Consider the following 19,670-nt stretch of genomic DNA (forward strand, 5'->3'; position numbering starts at 1 on the left):
CATCTGCCCTAGGACTTTCCCTAGAGGTCATACCCCGCTCAGCTTCTTCCAAGAGCAGAAGCAGGTTTGCACACCGTGCTCTGTTTGGAGATGACATTTTGCTTTCTGACACTTCAGTGTGTCAGAAAAACCTCTGATTTGTCAACCAAACCCATTCTCTCAAGGACACGGGATCAATGAGTTCCCAAAAGTTATTACTCCTGGGGTCCTGTGTTCATACCACATGTGGATATTTCTGGTGAAATACCGATGAACGTGGAAATTTAGAAACATCTAACATTACATGTTGGGTTAACCTATGTCAACCCACATCAGGTATGAACTTCTCTGAGTCCAGAGGTGACTGGAGGAAACCTCTGTGGCTGGGGACCACAAGCAGCCCCCCTGTCCCCAGCAGGCTGCTGGTTTTCATTCCCAGCTGTGATGGAGAAGGCTCATACAGGAGGGGAGCACCACCAGGCGTGTTTTCTCACATTGCTCCCTAGGCTAGAGTGATCACAATATTTCTCTCTGAAACACTGTGTAAGACTGGAAAATTGCTTTTTTTAAAAAAACTTTAATACAAGCTGGATTTGTAACGACAACCAGTGCTTATCTTTCTCTCCCAAAGTGGCAGTTTCCCTTACAGCCTGGTTCTGGGTGCAATAAAACCTGTCACCGCAGGGAGCGTAGCCCCAGAGCATCTCCCTCTCTCATTGCCTTCCTATCGCTCCACCGTGCCCAACAAATCATCTCAGGAGGGTTGCTTACAGCGGGAAGTAAGAAATTCCAACAAAATGAATAAGAGCTGCTGCAGAGCTCGATACAAGTGGTTTCCCTATCGGGACTCCAGGGAAGAATTTGGCCTTGCTATTGATAGAAACCATAGCTATCATCCAGGATGGAAAACGCTGTCAGAAGCCGCAGCTACCATTGTTCCCTTGTTCTGTTGCTGTACTCGTGTCTTCATGGAGTACAGCACTGAACGGGGTGTTTCTATACTGAGTGACTTCTCAGATTCGCAAAGCGGTGTCTGATTGACAGATGTGATAGATCCAGCACGCTGCACCTCAATCTGTGCCGCTGCTGTCACCGATTTCCATTCACCGATCTCCCCCAGCAGACACTGATTGAAATGAGTCTTCTTTCCTTTTCATTAAAGACCAAAAAAAAAAAAAATCTAGTCTAAATAGCAGTCTATTGGAATGTACTTTCCTCTGATGCATCGTTACCACAAACCGCCGCTCCTGGCAGCCTGCAATTAGCACTGAAAGCATCCCCTGCTTTAAAGAGTTTCGTCTTTCAGCAGTTAGTAAATATAGCATGCCTCTGTTGAGGGGCTGTGGTGGTGAGGCCAGGACGTTCCCTTGCAATGGTTTGGCTTTCCTTTCCTACTATCCCGGTTGGCTGGAGGTGGTCTCTGCAGATGAATGCAGCCTCAGCGGTGTCTGGTCATCTTAACCTGCCTCTGCTCCCACACACCGCTCTGGCACTTGGATCTGAAAAACTCAGAGGAAAATAATTACATCCTAACAGCAACAGGGACTGTGAGGAGCCCAGAGAGAGACATTAGGTTTTGTGGCTCTAAGGAGAACAAGATTAAGACACAGACCTCAATAAGATTATTTTCCACCTGTGCTGTATTCCCATGAAACACTGTCTTCAGAGACTGCTTTATGTTCCCTGTCCTCTAGGTAATCTCCCAGACTAATCCTAACAGACCTATACACCTGCCTACCAATGTGTCTTGAACAACTCTAAAAATAACACCAAAATCCATGCTTCCAGATGATTTCCACAGTCCTCATGATTCTGGTTTGGCTTCCTGCATCCAGGTTCATACCAACTGGGAAGTGAGGAATGAGACAGGAAAATGTAGAAAAAAGGTGTCATAATGGGTCCAGGCCTCCAGTTTTATGAGGTTCTGTGGAGAATACTTGTAGGGTTGTGTCTGGGGTGCAGCACAGCCAGTAAAAGGGGAGTCAGGCCCACGGTAAGCAGAGATCCTGTTGGAACTGGCTTCCGTACCATACATATGGATAGATTCCTTCTACTTCTCACATGCACCAGAGGCTTCCTGCAAAGAATATTTGTATTGCTATTCAGCTGCCTTAAGCAATCTGCAGATCTGCATTTCATTTACGAGACCTAAAAACCTGCACAAAGAACTTGTGGACTGTGCAAAAGACTGAACTAAAGCTCCCCTCTCCCTTAACGAGGAAAAGTCCATGTGGTGCTTTGTGCTGGTACCACGAGATTGCCTGCTTCTGGTCCCCAGGAATGATTGCTCATAGACCCTGCTGGAGACACATGCTATGGATCCTTGTCCCCCTAGTGGATAAAGATCTGCCTACAAGGCTGGTCTAAGAAGTGGACCTGCAGGAGACCTGGCTTGCAGGAATATGAGAGCTTCTGGGGAATGGGTCTGGTGTGAGCAGGAGTTCCCCCAGCCAAGGGCTTCAGACTGGGACAGCAAGGAGATCTCTGCTGTCCTGCTCCCACTGGAAAACCTCACCACTGAGGTCCTGCCTCAGGCTTGACTCTGCTTTTGTCCAGGTAGAGCTCCCAGTAAAGCAGATCGCCCTCTCTCTCCACCAGTAGGTCCCCAGTGGCTCTGCTGGTGCAAGTGAGGCTTCTCCATGGGCAGCTGGGAGATGCCAGGTACCCGGTTATTCAATAAACAGGTACATGGTTATTAAATAAACAGGTACTTGGGTCTTAAATAAACAGGTACCTGGGTCTTAAATAAACAGGCAGGCATGCTGTGAGATAGCGGGGGAGTTAACAACCATTAAAAATACTGCAAGAAACAAAGAGCGTTACTCTGCACCTATTCCACATAAAGGTTCTGTATAAGTCAGGCATGCTTAAGATATTTCCATCTTTTCCTGTCCCTCTCACTCTCTTTGGCAAGAGCCATATGGAACTAATTATGAACAAAGGCCGATTGTTTTAATATTTAGAGTTTCCCACATCAAGCCGCTGGGTTTTTTCTTTGACTGGTTTTAATGCATGTACATATGCTGAGCAGATACAGAGCTTCTCTTCTCCATTCTAAACAGTTGCTTTAATGTCATGTCCCTAACACCTTCATCCTGCCTCTTGGACTTCGATCAAAACAAAGTATTTTTAGTTTTGCATTAAAATGAGAACAATGCACGGAGGAAGGGATTGGCTCCATAGCTCAGCAGAATTTGGTCTCCCAGCTAGACAGCTTGAAGGGAAGGAGAGTGGGCCAACATCTTTTCCGTTTTACTAAGCAAGCTCAGAGCAGCACGATGGAGCTGGTGGATTGGGAAGCTCCTGCTCTGCCCACAGTCACTTTAAAATGTGTCACTAAAAATCTGGATCATGTACCTGCAGTGTGCATGAAAATGAACACAACATCCAAAACACACTCTTTACCAAAATGTAAAATCATACCTGGCTGCTTTGGGGTTGCTTTTGGGGTCCTGGTGTTGCAAAGATTGTGTGGGAAGGGAAAGGAGTTGCCTGTATACCAAACACCTGTGTGCAACTTAAAGTGCCAAAATAGTCTTGAACTTCTCTTCCATAGAAAGAAAATGTCATTGTCTGCTATTCTGTAATGGGATGTTTGAAGAGAAAAAAGAATTAGGTGGTGAGACTGACTCTGTTACAGACAACCCTAATTTCTGTGGGTACACACAGGAGTTGTAGGCAGCACTGAGCAGGCTCTCACGGACATATAGATGTGCACAGAGTGAAAATCGGTGCAATGTGTGCTCTTTGCACTTCTGCATGTGCTGTGCTGCACCGTGCACAGCGTGGAGCCTTAACCCGTGAGTGCCTGTGCCTAACTGAGCAGCCCAGGGGCTCTGTTAGAGCCCAACTGCTCTGTGCATGTGCTCTCCAGCATCTAGGAGAGAGGAATATCCAAACGTAGGATTTATCATTAATCTCTACACCAGATGGTGATACACCAGATATTCTTTTTGAGGTGAACATGTGATCGACTGTACAGCAAACCAGAGGGGTCTGCAGTCACATGACAAAATGTATAATAAGTCTGATAGAGCTTTGATTAGACAACTGACCTGGTTACCATCTGGAGCAACGAGAAGCAAGCTTGACATTTTTGGAACATTCTCCCCAGAAGCTTAATTCTTCCACCTCTGTGGCACAGCGATCCTGCTGAGCAAACTACACCGAGAAACAGAAGGGAGCTAAAGATACGCTGCTTGAAACATGTTGTTAAGGTTACAAGGCTTGGGTTTTCCTTTTTTTTTTTTTTTTTTCCTTTTTCCCTCTCTCCCCCCCCTCCTTCTTTCAAACAAGCCACATCTTGACTCATACGGTCTGATGTGAAAACCCACTCAGCTATTTGATAGTTGGGAAATCTCGATGAGACTGTAAGTTATTTCAAAGGAAGCCTGTGTGTGTGTGTGTGTGTGCTGTGAACTCCCTCTCTCTTACACACGCACAGACACACACACACACACGAGTTTAGCTCCGCACTATGGTAGTGCAGACAGCCGTGACTCCGGGTAGGACCCGAAGACTTTTATTCAAAATACCCTATGGATCACTGAGGAGACGCAGTGTGGAGAGGGTAAGCCGTGATTTCTTTGTACTGAATGCATGCCCAGAGAAGGAGGAGGGTGCCATTTGATAGCAATTGCCTGCCCCGTTAACAGCCAGAGCTAACAGGGGTTGTGCCACGGCGCACAGAAATTGCTGCTGGTGGGACGCGTATGGGGATGTACGGGAATTAGTACTGGTGCTGGGTGATAATTTAAGGCATTAATGGGTGCCAGCAGGAATGATGTGATAGCATGCAGTCGTTACAGCTGGTCAGAGGCTCCGTGATGATGTCTGGAGGCAATCAGTGCTCAGAAGGTGTTTGCTGAGAATCAGTACCTGTTGAGGCAGGGTGATGGCGCATGGCAGCCACCGCCAGGAGCAGTGAGGAGCAAATGACAATGTCAGCTAACAAATAGCACTGGGAAGCTCAGGGTGATGCAGAAGGGCTCTGTGTACATGAACTGGGATACAGATGCCCACCAGGGTCTGTCCCAGCAGAGATGTATAACAAGGAGGGGTGACAGCACAGTATGGGCTATGTGGTGCATGCTGCATTACCCTAATCAGTTCCAACCAGCATGACACCGTGGGGCTGGCAGTCCCTGCTCAGCCAAGCAATGCTGCCACTTTCTTGCTGTTTCGGGGACAGCAGTGGGTCCCAGGCGGTGCCTGGTGGGGGTGCTCCCCAGGGGATGTCTTCTGGGGGACACCATTCCCCCGGCATGGCATGGCAGCATCCAAAAGCTCAGGAACTGCAGAGGGTGGTGTTGGCTGTCACCCAGGCTCAAGGAGGCACTCCCAATTAATAAACGGGGCTGGGCATCATAATTACGTCATTAATTTCCCAAAAGCATCTCCGTAGTGCGGGAGAGCCAAGGCTGGCACCAACCCAGCTCTTGGGGTTGCCCTTGCTTTGCACGCTGCCTCCAGGGGGGCTGGCAGGGGGACAGGCACACCTTGCACGCCCCTCTGCTTGTCACCAGCAATATCCCCACTTCTTATCACCAATGATATCACCAAAATGGTGCTGGGCTGGAGGGAACAAGCACTAGGGAATGGGCTGGATGAGGGTGCAGGACCCCGCGGTCTCTGGCTGGTGGCACCTGCAGGAGTCCTGCAAGGACAGAGCAGCTCCAAGCTGCTGCAGGCAGAGCCGAGGGGAACCCTCAATCAAAGCAGTCCTGTCTTGCGGGGGAGCAGTTTCGTGGCAGCCAAAGCCACCTGCGAGTTTACTTTGAGTGTGTTGCATGCGTCATTCAGCAAAAGTATGGCCTGGGGCACTGCAAAACAAATTCTTTTTCACTTTTTCTTTCCAGCGGTGTAATTTCATTCAGATCAACGTCTTGATTCCTTCTAAAGGGATCGGAAAAAATACCCAAAATTTCAATGCAGGTCAAAGACCATTTCAGTTAAATGCAAAGCCGCGCTTTTATTCCTTCTGCATTTGGCAGAAGGGGAAGCAGAATCACTTTGTGTCAACCTGGAACATATTTTCTTTGCCTTTCCAGTCCATCAAGCAAACCAAAAATAATCAATTATTCACACAGCTTTGGTCTGCTATTGTCTGGTTGTTGTTTGTTGCTCTGGAGCACTTTCAGAAATGTCTCTCCTGGCAAATGTGGGCTTCATGGTTCAAAGATGCTGGTCCTGAGAGGGGCCAGGGCAGGCTGTCCCGCATGTGGCCTTACCCTTCCTTGGGAGCAGGGGTTTTGTTTGTGTCCCCCATACCCAAAAGTACAGGGATTGGCACTCCACAGAGGTGTTTTTGTTCATCCAGATCACCAGAGTTGACTTTGTGGTTGCTCTTGCAAGCAAGGGGAGCAGGAGCATCTGCTGTCTTCTTCCAAGGTGGCTTCCCACAAGGTGCAAGCTCTCCACTGCTTTGGGGTCAACAGTCTCTAGCATGCTTCCTCCCTGGCTGGAAGGAAACCAGCACCATGGGCAAGCTGAGAAGCTGGAGACTGAGCAGGCTTTCATGTAGATCAGTCTCAGGTTGCACCAGGATAGGCTCAGACTGGATATTAGGAAGGATTTCTTCATGGAGAGGGTGGCATTGGAACAGGCTGCCCAGGGAAGTGGTGGAGCCCCCATCTCTGGAGGTATTTAAGAGACATGTGGACATGGCCCTAAAGGATATGACTTAGTGGTAGGATTTGGTAGGTCAGGCTGGAGGTTGGACCTGATGATCCTGATGGTCAGTTATATAGGAGGCAAGAACGGACTGCAGATGGTGGTGGTTTACATCACAGGCAGGCATACACCCAAAACAGGGAATAAAACACACACACGAGTAGAGAGGGATGGGTGGATGCATCGATATATAGACGTGTGCATAGGAAGTGAAAGATATTAATCACAAGTGACAAGAAATGGGGTGTGGGTATAGGAAGCGAGGGCTATTAATCACAAGTGCCAAAACATGGGCAAAAGTCATAGCTCATGCACAGGACGGCTAAAGCTGGTGTGTAACCCTAGTCTCTCATCCTCACTGTACTTCACAGATGGCAAGGGGCAGTGTGCCATCGGTGCCAGCACGCTGCCTGGCGTCATCCCCAGGGGTTTCGAGCTGGCTGGAAGCCCTTCAACAGGGGCAGGAATTATGGTGGGTGGGTGGGCAGAGGCACGTGGCCACAGCACAGGGACCCTCTACTCTTAGAGGGCTTTGTGTTGTTTTATTTTCGCTTGCCTCCACAGTTTATTTCTCTCCTTCCCACTCTCTGACCTAAGGTTGGGGTGGTTTAAGCTTCTGGTTAGGCAAACACTGGAGCCTTCCTGTGAGTTGTGCTGGGGAATTTGGTATAATCATCTTTGCAACCAGCTCTCAGGTCCAGTTCTAGGCAACCAGTTCTAGGTCCTAGATCTCTTTTCTTGTCATTATTCTCTCTGCCTTGTCACAGGGCTGCCCCATGGGGCAAATGGCCCATGAGGTAGGAGGTGGTGGTCAACTTGGTGAAAGCATGGCATCGTGCTCCCTTTCCCTGTCATTTACCTACCAGGCAGGGCTGCCAGGAACTGATCCCCTACATTTGATGTCCATGTGGATGTCTATGAGACATCTCCACCCTGGCCAGCACCTCACTGCAGAGGCAAAGTGCTTTGCAGAGGATGCTGTGGTCTCCTGACCACCAGTGTCTGGCTGAGTTAACATCTTAAGCCCCAGACAGCTCCCCTTTGGTCAGCACGTGCAAGGACACCGTGGTCAGAAGGGGACACCCCATCTGATGTGAATCCCACCCCTCACACACCATTCCTCAACACAGAGCCCTCCCCACCAGGCCATCCCTCTCCGGCTCTCCTTCCCCCACCAGCAGACGTTAAGTACTTGGTCCTTTCTCCCTTTGCATTATTAATGCGAGACGGTTTGTGCCTGCGAGCTATCTTTATTACATCCATGTGCTGCGGATGTGTGCGAGAGGAAGATGAATAGAGGCCCGCTAATGCCTAACAAATGCTGAGCTCCATTCAGAGATTGCCGTCCGCTCCTGCGAGGCACTGGCAAAGAGGAGCAGATCCTTGCTCCCTCTCTCAAGACCTCGCTGGCTATTTTCCAGCCACGGGAATGTCTCTCACCATAAACACAAGGCATTGTTTTTCGAGTTAGAGAACCTAGAGAAAGCATGCAGCTTTCTTGGATTAAAAAGAAAAAAAGAACGAGTCTGCCCTCTCTTCTGCCTTCGAGGCCCAAAGGATGGTATTACAGATGCTGTGTAAAAAAAGGAGGCCATCTCCAGACTAAATGAAGTGCTGTAAGAAATAAACCAAGCTGGAAGTGAGATGGCTGGAAAAGCCATCTTAAATTAGGTCTTGCAGTTTGCACCCCAGCTTTAAGTCCCAGCTCTCAGCTATAATAAATCAGAGGCCCTGTACCCAGCTATATCGATGGATGCTTGCAGCTCAGCAGGATTTCAGTCTCGATCATTTCTTTTTATTTCTTGTGCCCCCTGAAGAAGGTAAGCTAAGATTAAAAATGCCTCCACAGCCCCAAGCCAGAACTCAACTGCCCAATACACATGTGCAAATCTACACGGAGCCGGGGCTGGTATTTACCTTTGACACGTCTGCTCTGAATGGATATCCACGAACACTCATTCGAATCATGACTTTATAACACATCGGGCAGAGATAAATCTGTAAATGGATATTTACTGCCATAAAAAACAGATGGCGAAAGACAAAGCTCCCATGTTCTGATCCCAAGCTGCAAGCACGTTAAGAATGCAGCAGGAAACGTCATTCCTCCTATAAATAAATTTCTCTTGAGAAGAGAGAACCCAGGGCTGAAAAAAAAAATAAAAAAGAAGAAAAAATCAGCTTCTCTGCTCTGCAGGCCAAGTCTGAGGCAGGTTTTCCCACGCTGTTCTGCAGCTTATGGCGACCTTTGCTTTTGGCAAGAGAGTAGATTGCCTTCGAGCAAGCCCAGCAAAAGAGTTGGGGTGTGTATTGCTACTGCACAAATTATTACTGAGTTATTGATTTTCTTTTCCTGCTGGACAAAGCATAATTCAGCCCTTGGCTTGTTATTAATCATTTTCCAGTGTGCATTTAAGAGCAGAGTGGTTGGAAACCTCTCACACAAAGGGCTGTAGTGAGCGTTGCACCGGGGTGGAACAAGGCAGAGCTCACGGCATTCGCGGTGCCGTGGTCCTCATTTTGTTAAACCCTCTCGTGCATAGCTCTGAGTGATGCTGCCAGCTCTCACTCTGACACCACGACTAAGCAAGTGCTCCGGGGGAAGTTGATCTTTCCAGTTCACGCTATTTGATTGCAAACTCTTAACCTGGCATGCAGGTTCTGCAGACTTTTGTTTCAGTGGCATTTTTTGGACATGCCTCTTACCTTGTCAGCATCAGTACTGATCTGATAGACTGCCAAGGTGTCAGCAGAATTACTCAGGTACTGTGGATAACAAAAGAGCAGTAGATAATTGAGTGTAAAGTTGCTCAAGAGAGAAGGGAGACCTTGAACCAAAGAGCTCCTGTTGTTTTAGCTTTTCTCGTGAAGTTAGTCGAGTCTCAAGTTGATGAATCTAATATACAAACTTAGGGCAGTGGAAAAATAAGAAGCAACACTTTGCAACACAATTTATTTGCAATGAATTATTCACCAGCCCTATAGACAAATAATTGTGTCAAACAAAAAATGAATAAGAGGATAAGCTTAAGTAGCAAAACTGTCACCTGTATAATGCTCTGATATAATCACTTGTGACTGCCAGAACATCAATTTTATCTGCTTCATCTGAGCTTTATCTTTCCTGACCTGTTCACAAGTATTTGGGGGGAATTGGTTTAATTTGAACTCTACCTAGACAGACAAATGCTTGGCACACACTCTCAGGTGTCTGGAAGTTGTAATATTTTGTGACATTTCTAAAAGGTGTAACAAATCAAAACAGACTTTTCATGGAACGGATCAGGAGCTGTGCCAGACTTTATCCCCCCCAAATTTAAGCAGGTTAAGAGTGCAAGAGGTGAGAGTGCAGCAGAGGCTAATAGATAGTGACTGGTGAACTCTGCAGAGCTAGGAACCGGGATACTGCTCAAATTGGTTTTCAAATGGTTGGAGCTTAATTGAATTATCAGAAGCTCTCAAAGCCTGGAGTCCTCATGAGCAGAGGCACTTATGTGAAATTTCCAGTGCTTTGGAATCTTGTTTTTATCAGAAAATGAAAAGATTTTTTTCATTAGAGTTTGGCATTTGTTGCCTTCATTTTGGCCAGACCCTGGGAGAGCTAGGGCAGGGCAGGGGACAAGCAAGAGCAGGGCAGGCAGCAGAGGTCAGAGCCAAAAATGAGCTGATTCTTCCTTTCTTCCTTTTTTTTTTTTTTTTTTTTTGGATCTGTGTGAAGGGAGAGGGTGGTCACGTGCATTCAGTTATGTGGGTTTGGAGCAGGATGGCTGTGGAAAATCTCCAGTAGTTCATGGAACCTTTTGGCCATCCAGCTAACCAGCCTTCAACTAGTACCGTGCCTGGATCATGCAGCCTAACAGCAGCCCAAAGCTTGGGAGATGTGATGCTTTAGCACCAAACCAGGTTGCCTCAAGGTAGTGTTCTACAGTCCAAATGGCAGGAACTGCACCCCTACAGGAAACCTCCAAAAAGGCTTTTCCATACAAAGACTGAGTTTCGTGCAAGGTCAGCAAGTAAAAGATAATGCAAAGTGGTAGCTTGTGTATTTGAAATTCCTGATTCATTTATGAGCTTCCAGTCTGATCCATCCTGAAGACCTAGTCCTAACTCAGCATCCAGTCAGGGCTCATCCCTGGAAAGACTTCGACATGCCTTCTGCTAGACTTGAAGATCCAAACAGAATACCTCTAGACTTAATCAATTTGTGATCCTTTGAAGGGATTGCTTAAATGTTCCTTGATCAATCTCCTGAACTAATAGCATTCTCAGATATCAAATGCAAAGTACGATACATGCCTTTTTCTAGTCTTTACTATCTTGATCAACTTTTTCATCCATTTAGTTCATGATGTACTAAATGGTCTTACATGGAAAAAGAAAGGTGGATGAGCACCAGCTCAGCCTTCAGAGCTCAGACTTCATAGAGCTTTCCCATTTTCACTCTTGGCACATCTCTGGTGCAGACCAGGCTGGTTAAATAACAGCAGCAGCTTCAGTGAAGCTCACAAACACCCAGACCCCTCTAACCAGCCCAATAAAAGTCATAAAAGAGGCTGTTCAGACCAAAAAGAAATCTGTTCTGAAGGCAGTCACGCACTTTGTATTTTGCTGATTCAAGAATTTTGGAAAGTTGGGCTCAAATTTCAAACATGCTTCAAAACTCATGGTCAGACTTTCTGTCTGAGCTTAGCTTATTTTCTGTTGAAATATATTTTATCTGCATTGTTTCAATCATTTTTAATGGCGTCAAAGAAATGGTGACTTTTCATTCTGCCAACAGATGGATATGAGTGATTCTTACACTTTAATTTTTCTTGTTGGGACTGAAGTAGCAAACTCTCCAAATTGCACAGGCAAGGAGCGCAATTAGTCTCCACTTCCCAATGATACCACATGAAAAGCTTTTGAAAAGATAATGGGCCACAAATGATGCGATTTAGTCACCCTCACACACTCCACAATCCAGCTGTACTTCTGGAATATATTTAGAAGGTGTAATTAGGGTTGCGCAGGCTTTGAAATAAGTGAGCCAGCTTCTTAACCGAGGTTGAAATTCATCTTAGCTTCCAGTACTGCCTCTATAAAAGCCGCCAAGACTTGATGGTGTGGGATCAAGGATGTCTATTTTCTCTCCATGTTTTGCATCATCACAGATAAAGTAAACTCTCTGTGAAAGCAGAGCTAAGGACTGATAACCTGCAATTAATGTTGTTGCACTAAGCATCCACCCTTTGGAGACTGACATGCAGAACAAATACCATACTGCTACAAATACCATACTACTACAAATATAGTTCAGAATAGAAATCGCTGCAAGAGTGAACCCGACTGACCTTAGCTCAAAAGTTTCTACCACAGGGAGTTTCCACCCTGCTAACTCTCAACAGATGACTTATGAGATGTGCTTTGGAGAAACTCATCTAAAAGATATTTAAGGCAGGAGTTTATGTCCTGGTTGGTTGGTTTGTATTCCCCACATCAACTGCCTTCAACTTCATTCAGCCTACTTTTACAAGTTTATCTCAGGCAACAGTAAGAGGTTTTACTACCCCTTCAGGTATCTTTAGTAGAGAAAGAAGAGAGTAATGTGTGTCTTTTGATGACAACCCATCCCATATCTTCAAAACCAATTTAAGATGGGATGAATTGCCCTCTGTGTTGACATCCGTCTCCCATTAGCTTTAGAGGGAACAAAAATTTTTCCATTTAGAGGAGATGAACACTGTCTCCCATTTCTGCTCTGCATGCTCACTCCTGGAGGCCAGATCCAGTAGGGGCATCCAGGCTAGCCCGGCTCACATATCTGCATCTCCACAGACAGCAGAAGCAGTCATTCAGTTTTGGGAGTCTTTGTGTTTGCATCTCGCTTGGGAAGCTTGTGGTGCTTGCTGCTTCTTTAGGAGACATTTGCATTCAGAGACCCTGGGGAAATGCCTGAGCCTGCTCTGAAGGACAGCCCCATGGCCATCTTCAGGGTTAATCTTCCACATTTGTCTTCTTACAGGCTTGAGGTAAGTGCTACCTCACTTTGATGATCATTGAAAATGCACAACTTTATTACTGAAGGCTTGGTGAAGTGCCAGATACCTCACCTGTGTGAGCAGCTGGGGAAATAGGAAAGGGATGAGATTCTGTATTTGCACTTCCTCCAAATGCCTCTCTTTTATTATAGGATAGATAGATCCTGACATTCAGAGCAATGTGTATCCCATATCAGTTTCTCTGCATAGGTGCCTATGTTTACTGCATCTGAAACAGATGCTGAGCTTTTGTTGGGTAACAGCACTTTGAGATGCTCAGGGGAAGAGCACAGGATCAGTGTGCTCCCCTTGATCAGTATTACCTGTGGGAAAAGACTGCTTTTCAGAGAGAAGGGCAATGTCCTTTTCCTCCTCCACAACATGCCGAAAAGCTCCCCAACATCTTCCTTCAATTAATGCTTTTGATACACAGTCAGTAGCCATAGTAAACCCCTAACCACAAGGGTTGTCTTTCATGGGTTGTAGTATTATCCATGATGCTTTGGAGTATCTTGGTAAGCTGAATGAGGACAGCAACAAGTGACTTTTTGTCCTTCAGTCTTCCCTTAATCAATCTGAATGCTTCAGCAACAAAGGTAGCAAAGGTAGCAAAGGTAGCAAAGTTAAAACCCCACAGGTATTGTGTCCTCTTTAGAAGGTCCAGATTGTCAGAGAAAGACAAGAAAAGCAAGTATTGAATGTTTCACAGGGTCTCCTTTCCTCAGAACTGAGCTCAAATCTGTTACCCTTGCCCACCTAAGGGCAGAGCATGGAGTTCCTAGTTTTTGAAAATACCAGCCAAGAAAACCTGTCAAGGCTAATATGACAGATAGGCTACTGCAAGAGGGAAGCTTGGCAGTCCTAGCCACACTTAAAAATGATTTCTTACTATATGTAGGGCTTTCCATCTTCTAAGGGCTCTACAGACATTAATCTTCACCAAACTGTACAAGACCCAGCCAGTACTGTCATTCCTGCTTGGCAGCCAGGGGGCTTTCAGAGTAAGAGCCAAGGTGAATTGGTGACACTGTCCTAATCCGGGTGAGTTTCAAGCAGGATCAAGCTTCAGGCCTCCTGATGGCTGGAAATGCACATCCACACTCCCTTCCTCCTTCTCCAGCATCTCTCCACCCAGCCCGTGCTGCAAACCACACCAGGGACTGGGAGGAGGCCTTCCAATTTTCATAATTTCCACACTGAATTGTTGGAAAGCTTCCTTTTTTTCCATCCTTGCCTTCACTAAGGCAGCCATCTAGTATCCTCCTGTAAACTTTCAAATGCACCAATAGTGGCAGTTTCCTGCAGATGAAAAAAAAAGGATTTGCTTCAGTTACAGCACGTGGGAACCTGGCCAAGAAGAGTCATAAAAACAGAGGACGTTGATTTCTAAGAGCACAGTCAGCTCAGTTATGTTAGCACATGCCAGCGCATCTAATCAGTCACCGGAGAGCAGTTAAAATGGCCTTGGGGCCAAATTCCAGCTTCTGGGGGCTGCTGCCAGAGAAAAGATAAGTAGGCTGATGCCAGTTGATGATTTAGCCCCTTTTCCTTAAAAATCAGGTCGTGCAGTGCTGGCCGAGCTCAGAGTCACGGCAGCGTTTTGAAAATCTTCCGTCCTTGAGCTTTGCTTTGTACTAATCCATGGGGTCTGTTTTCCCCCTCATTTGGAAGGGAAATTGCTGAAAGATTCAGGACAAGGGTGTGGGTAGCATGAATGTTTTCCTGCAAAGGCCAAGAGATGCTGTGAGGTCTCTGAACACTCCCTACAGAGCCCAGCGTTGATGAGGACAACAACTTCCCTTCCCTAGGAGCCCTCCATCCCCGTTTCAGAGGGAAGGGAGCAAAACTTTCTAAAAATGGGCATCTTTTAAAGAAACTCCAGACAGAAGGCCACAACTCCAGATGTCCCAGATCTCATGAAGCTGGACCAGGCATCTTCTGCAGCCCCCGATATGTGTCACCATGCTCCTGCACGCAGTCCCTCTCCCACGAGGTCAGCGCTTTGCAAGGAGAGACTGCAGGACTGGCCTCAGATTCCCCAGGGACCAAGCTCTAAGAAACCCTTCGTTGTTTGTGTTTCGTAATGATCGCCCATCAGGGAGGCTGTGACCATCTCTTCCCCCGCCCCGAGTTCCTAGCTTGCCAAGCCAAGAAATGCTCACATAAAAGTCCACGTTCCCTTATCCCGGAGTGAACTGATCGCGTCCGGTCAGGCAGGGACAGAGCCCAGAATACCATGGACGTGGGCTTTTCGTTCCCATCGCGGCTCCTCAGTCAGAGCTTGAGAAAACATGAGGTCATCAGCAATTTAAAATCGCTGGGATTTGTGTCTTCTGTGATCACGGTTTTATGGAAACAGCGATATGTTTTCGTTGCTGTTATTCTGTGCTGTCTCAACTGCTTTTCTGACAAAACTGAAGCCCTGTTTTGAAATCAGAGTCAGGGTGCTCCCTCCCAAGGCAGCGCTCCTCGTCTGACTGCACCACTGCCCTGTCTGTTGTTGATTTTGGTAGGTTTCAGACATAAATCCTCCCAAAGACCATTTCTCTCACTGTCCAGAATAACAACCCTATTGTTAGAGCTACAGTGTTTTTGGGACATGTCTCCACTGCCCTATAAACCTAGGCAGGTTTAATATGTTCATGTCTGAGTGTCCTGTTTCATCTCCTTTCCGTCCCATGCAGAGTGATCCCAAGTACTGTACCTGGGCAAGGTGAGGGTGGCAGGGAGGTTGTTCTCCATCCCGTTTTGCCTGAGCAATGTCTTGGAGGAGTGGTGGTGTTGCTCTGGTTTATACCAAAGCCTAGGCAAATGCACCCTCAAAAAGCACCATGATGGAAATGTTCAGCTCTCTATTCTCCTTCTGAATCCTGCAATAACCCAAATGAGGTCGGATAGGACCAACTTTGTCTTGAAGTTCCCAGTTCACACAGATGGACACCCCAGCTCCGCAGTGGAAGCTTTACCCTGCTTTGCCGGATTGTGGCATGACTTTGTTACCTGATGCCTGTCTGGGATGAGGATGAACCCCATATCCTAACCCTGCTCTTAGAGGTTCTCCAACCCATGTGTAAATGGTTCATTAAGGGTGAAGAACCATGCCCTACTACTTGCTTGAGGGATGAAGGTAGTCATGTAGGCAACAAGAATGGCTCACCATCCTAAATGGAGATGGAGTGGGAGCCAAAAAGGGGTGACACCAAGAGCTGTGAGTGCAGATCAAAGGACCATCAGCCCCATGGAACCTTCCAGAATGGGGAGAGGTTGTGGTGTGACCAAACTGTGTCTGGAGTGGCACAGGGTGTGTGTGCTGTGTCTGACCCACCAGAGAGGCAGAGCACGGCATTTCAGGCCGACACGGAGAGCTCTGCCACATCTGGCCTGGTGGCAACTGCCCAGGAGAAATTAGGGTGCTTTTACATGTGGTTCAAAGAGAACTGAAGGGATGGAATATATGGCCCTGAGCACTGACAAAGTGAGTTCGTTTCAACCACAGAAAGCTATTTGACTTGTGAACAACGTTAGCTGGGTTTTGATCACTCTTTCTTTCCGAGCTACTGTGGCGCTTGGGCAGAACTTCCAAGTTCATCATTCTCTTAAAAGTTCCTGCATTTGTTTTCCTCAGACTTGAGGCTTCTTAAAAAAAAATAGAAAAAAAAATCTGCCATATCCTTCAGCTGCAAATGATTTAATCATTCTTGGCTTTGTGTGATCTGAATATTTTCTTGTTCTCTTGCTTTGCAGCTGTGACCTACTTAATTACAAGCAGGAAACAAACCCCAGAATCATTAGACATTCTGCCTGGATTGAAGAAGGGGAAAAAAATAAAAATCTCATGTTTTTAAATACTAGGATGTCCTTCCTAATAACAGGAAGTCAAGTTTCAGTTAGCAACGTGAACATTTGAATTCTTTGTGCATCAAGATAAGGGCAGCAAAGAGCTTATGGGTTTTATTTTTTATGGCATGGATGTTTTGGGGGCAGGGGAAATGACAGCCGCTTCGAACAACGACCAAAATGGGAATGAGTCATAAATTTCCAAGTCAAGAGTGTAAATCCTCTTTGTTTTAACTTCTGAACAGCTTCAGTCTTCTGTCCATAGAGACAACGAGGTGACTGACTTGCTGCTTCGATCCGTCAGCTTTCGATCCATTTTCCAGACGTGTTAGCAAACAAGCAAGGCAGTGAGTTTGAATTCCACGCTGTAAATCATCAGGTTGGAAGGCAGAGCATGGGGGAGTTTGATTAACTGCACTCCACCTCTGCAGACAGAGTCTGGGCTGCTATTTATACCTCCTGGAGCTCTGCACCCTGTCTGGGGATGCTGGGGGGTACGTGGGTGTAACAGCAGCTACAGAAAATAGCTAAAAAAAGGGGAAAACAGCGACTGGCTGTCCCACACAGGCACATCAGGCCTCTTGTCCCAGATTATCCACGGCCCTGGTGGCAGATCAAAGATGCAAATCTCCCAGAGCATTGTGAGGCAATAGAAACTGGTGTTTGTACAGGGTTTTAAGTTGAGCAGCAACGTAAGCACAAGTTATCATCTTCTGTCAACTGTGCATGCATTATCACTTCAGATGGCACGGATCCAGCGCTGTCCTGCAACGCAAATGGAGATTTTCCATTAGCATCAACCACAGGGGTCTGTGTTTCGGGAGTAAACGGGGTAGAGGTCAGCTCTCATGCTCTGCGGAGAAGGTCTGACTGGTCCCAGCTGGGGAGATGCTCTCTGCGTGAAGATCTGCTGCAGTGCTTTAATCCCCCTGCGCTGACTCCCAAGTTTCCCATCTGCAGATTAATTGTTCTGTGGCAACAGAGATAACCACACCAGTCCCGTGTGTCAGCCCCTTGGAGATGCTATGAATGAGTGGGCAGGCATCGTGCTTTGTGGTGTTAGCAGCTCAGGCCATGGTTTCCCCTGGGACCTCTGTACTCCAGAGTCAGCAGAGCCATCACCTTCCTCCACGGCAGCTTCCCCAGGTGCATTTAGCACCACCTGGATGTATACAGTGCTGCTCCCACAGAGGTGTGTATGTACATAACCAGCCTTCACCCTGGGGATCATTTATTCACCCACGGTTGTGCCTATTTTGATAATCAGTGTAGGATCTTTCAACACAGACAGTGCATTATGGATCAAAGATATCTTTGGTATTTCTGCTTTTAGCTGCATAATTCTTGCGGAATAGGACCATTTGGCTTTCCAGCAGGCTGAACACATATTTATTTTTTAATGTAAAACAGCTCCCCTGAGATTTCATAGCACCTGACAAATGCCAGTGAATTAATCTACTGAGGAAATGGAGACCCATAAAGTTATGTGACTTGTCTAATGTTACTCAGGAAACTGATGACTTTTCTGGAAGAGGACCAGATTCCTTCTCATTGCTACTTGGAAGGTCAAATTTGACCTGCTTATATTATATCCTTCCTCCCTTCCCAGTGACTATTACATCCTAAGCAGCAGGCATTTATTTGAAATGATCGTGTATAAGGAGCTTCAGAATAAATTAAACATATGTGCTTTAACTTAGACAGCAGCAGGCTTTCCAACCCATAAGCAACATCAAACGTGAGAAATCTGGTCCATTGATTTTCTAAAATATGTTCCCTTTGCCCTCCTTCTTTTTAATGAAACGCTCAGCTCTTGTCTGTGAACAGAACAGACTTTGTATTAGGCGCTGAATGCTGTGAGTGTTACCACAGGGTCTGAATCAGACAGACTACTTAAATATATCTGCAGGAGTAGTTATAAGAAAATGTTCTACTGAAACAGGACATTTGTACATAGACAGCAAGGCCGCCCTTCATTAAATTATCCTTCTTGCCATAGGGCAAAACTGCAGACTGGCTTTTTATGAGCCACCAGATTTATCTTCTCCCCCAGGCAAATAGCGCCGCTTGGGAGACACCTGCAACGTGCAGCAATGTGTCCTCCAAACCACGGCCAAGGCCACGGACTTTCGACAGCTTGTCCAGCATTTTCTGAGAAGGGGTGAGAAGCACATGCTAAATGTATAATTATGTGAATACGTGGGTACTGGGGAACCCCTCGTAAATGCAAATATTTGCTCCAGTCACCAAAGGGATAAAGAAAAGTTAGAAGCAAGACAAGTGTAAGTGAACAGGTGTGACTCCTTCGGTGAGCAGCCAGGTGTGTTCAATCTCATCTGAAATTCAGCGCCCGCCTGATGGGCACAAACACAGCCTTGCCTGAGGTTCACGTTGCTTCCCCCTGAACCTTGCCAAAGGCTATTTTAGACAGTGGTGAGTAACGTGGAAGGAAAGCAGCTCAGCTGCTGGATGAGCTTTCCGTTGCCCACTGTCTATACGTGCCTCCTAAGCAGGCTGGGATAGTTTTGTATTTTTTTTCTTTCCTTCTGGCCAAAAGTAATTCTCCTGAGCATTTCTGCAAACAATACAGGAGAGCAGCACAATGATGAACCTAGCAGTGATGGGCATGTGCGGAGTGTGCACAGCTTTGATTGGGCACCCCAGTCACAGGACGTCGCCATCCCCAGCGGGATCGGACTTAATCATAAGCTTGGGTTTCCAAAGTGAATAATCGTATTTAAGATCTCGCCATTCACTTTCCGTGGCTGTTCTGCACTATTTACTTAATACATTGCTCTGACCTACATCCCCTCCCGCAGACTCATTCACTGCAGCGCTCACAGAGAAAGAGGATTTAATAACAAATCTCTGCACAATCTCTTTCACATCTCTGCACTGTAGAAGTGAAATCACTTGAGCAGCTTGAACATTAGGGACAAGTACGAGCCCAGCTTCATAGGACTCGCTTACTTTTAAACCTTGTTAAATCACTAATGTAGCTTACTTTAGGAAATTAAATGTGTATGATTTGAGGATATGACATACTCTCCTGTGTCAGTCAATAAAAATCCCTCTAAAGTGAGGACACGTACAGCCTGCTGCAGAAGGAGCTGCTGTTCGCATAACGATAATACTTAGCACTGCCAGAGCACTTCACATTTT

General features: G+C 46.5%; 1 protein-coding gene across 6 annotated transcripts in view; it reads left to right on the forward strand.

Annotated features, from left to right (window-relative positions):
• Positions 1–19,670, forward strand: part of FRMD4A (FERM domain containing 4A) — a 346,642-nt gene that overhangs the window by 158,730 nt on the left and 168,242 nt on the right. The window contains exon 1 of one of the 6 annotated variants that reach the window (XM_068670001.1): positions 4,388–4,549. The exons of 4 other annotated variants lie outside the window; for them this stretch is intronic. In XM_068670001.1, coding sequence (XP_068526102.1) covers positions 4,457–4,549 — 93 coding nt within the window. In that variant the 5' untranslated portion in view covers positions 4,388–4,456. Of the gene's footprint in view, positions 1–4,387; positions 4,550–19,670 lie in introns of those variants that run through there. One more of the 6 variants, XM_068669999.1, reaches the window with a different exon arrangement.

The sequence above is a fragment of the Anas acuta genome, chromosome 1 (assembly GCF_963932015.1).
Source record: "Anas acuta chromosome 1, bAnaAcu1.1, whole genome shotgun sequence".
NCBI lineage: Eukaryota > Metazoa > Chordata > Aves > Anseriformes > Anatidae > Anas > Anas acuta.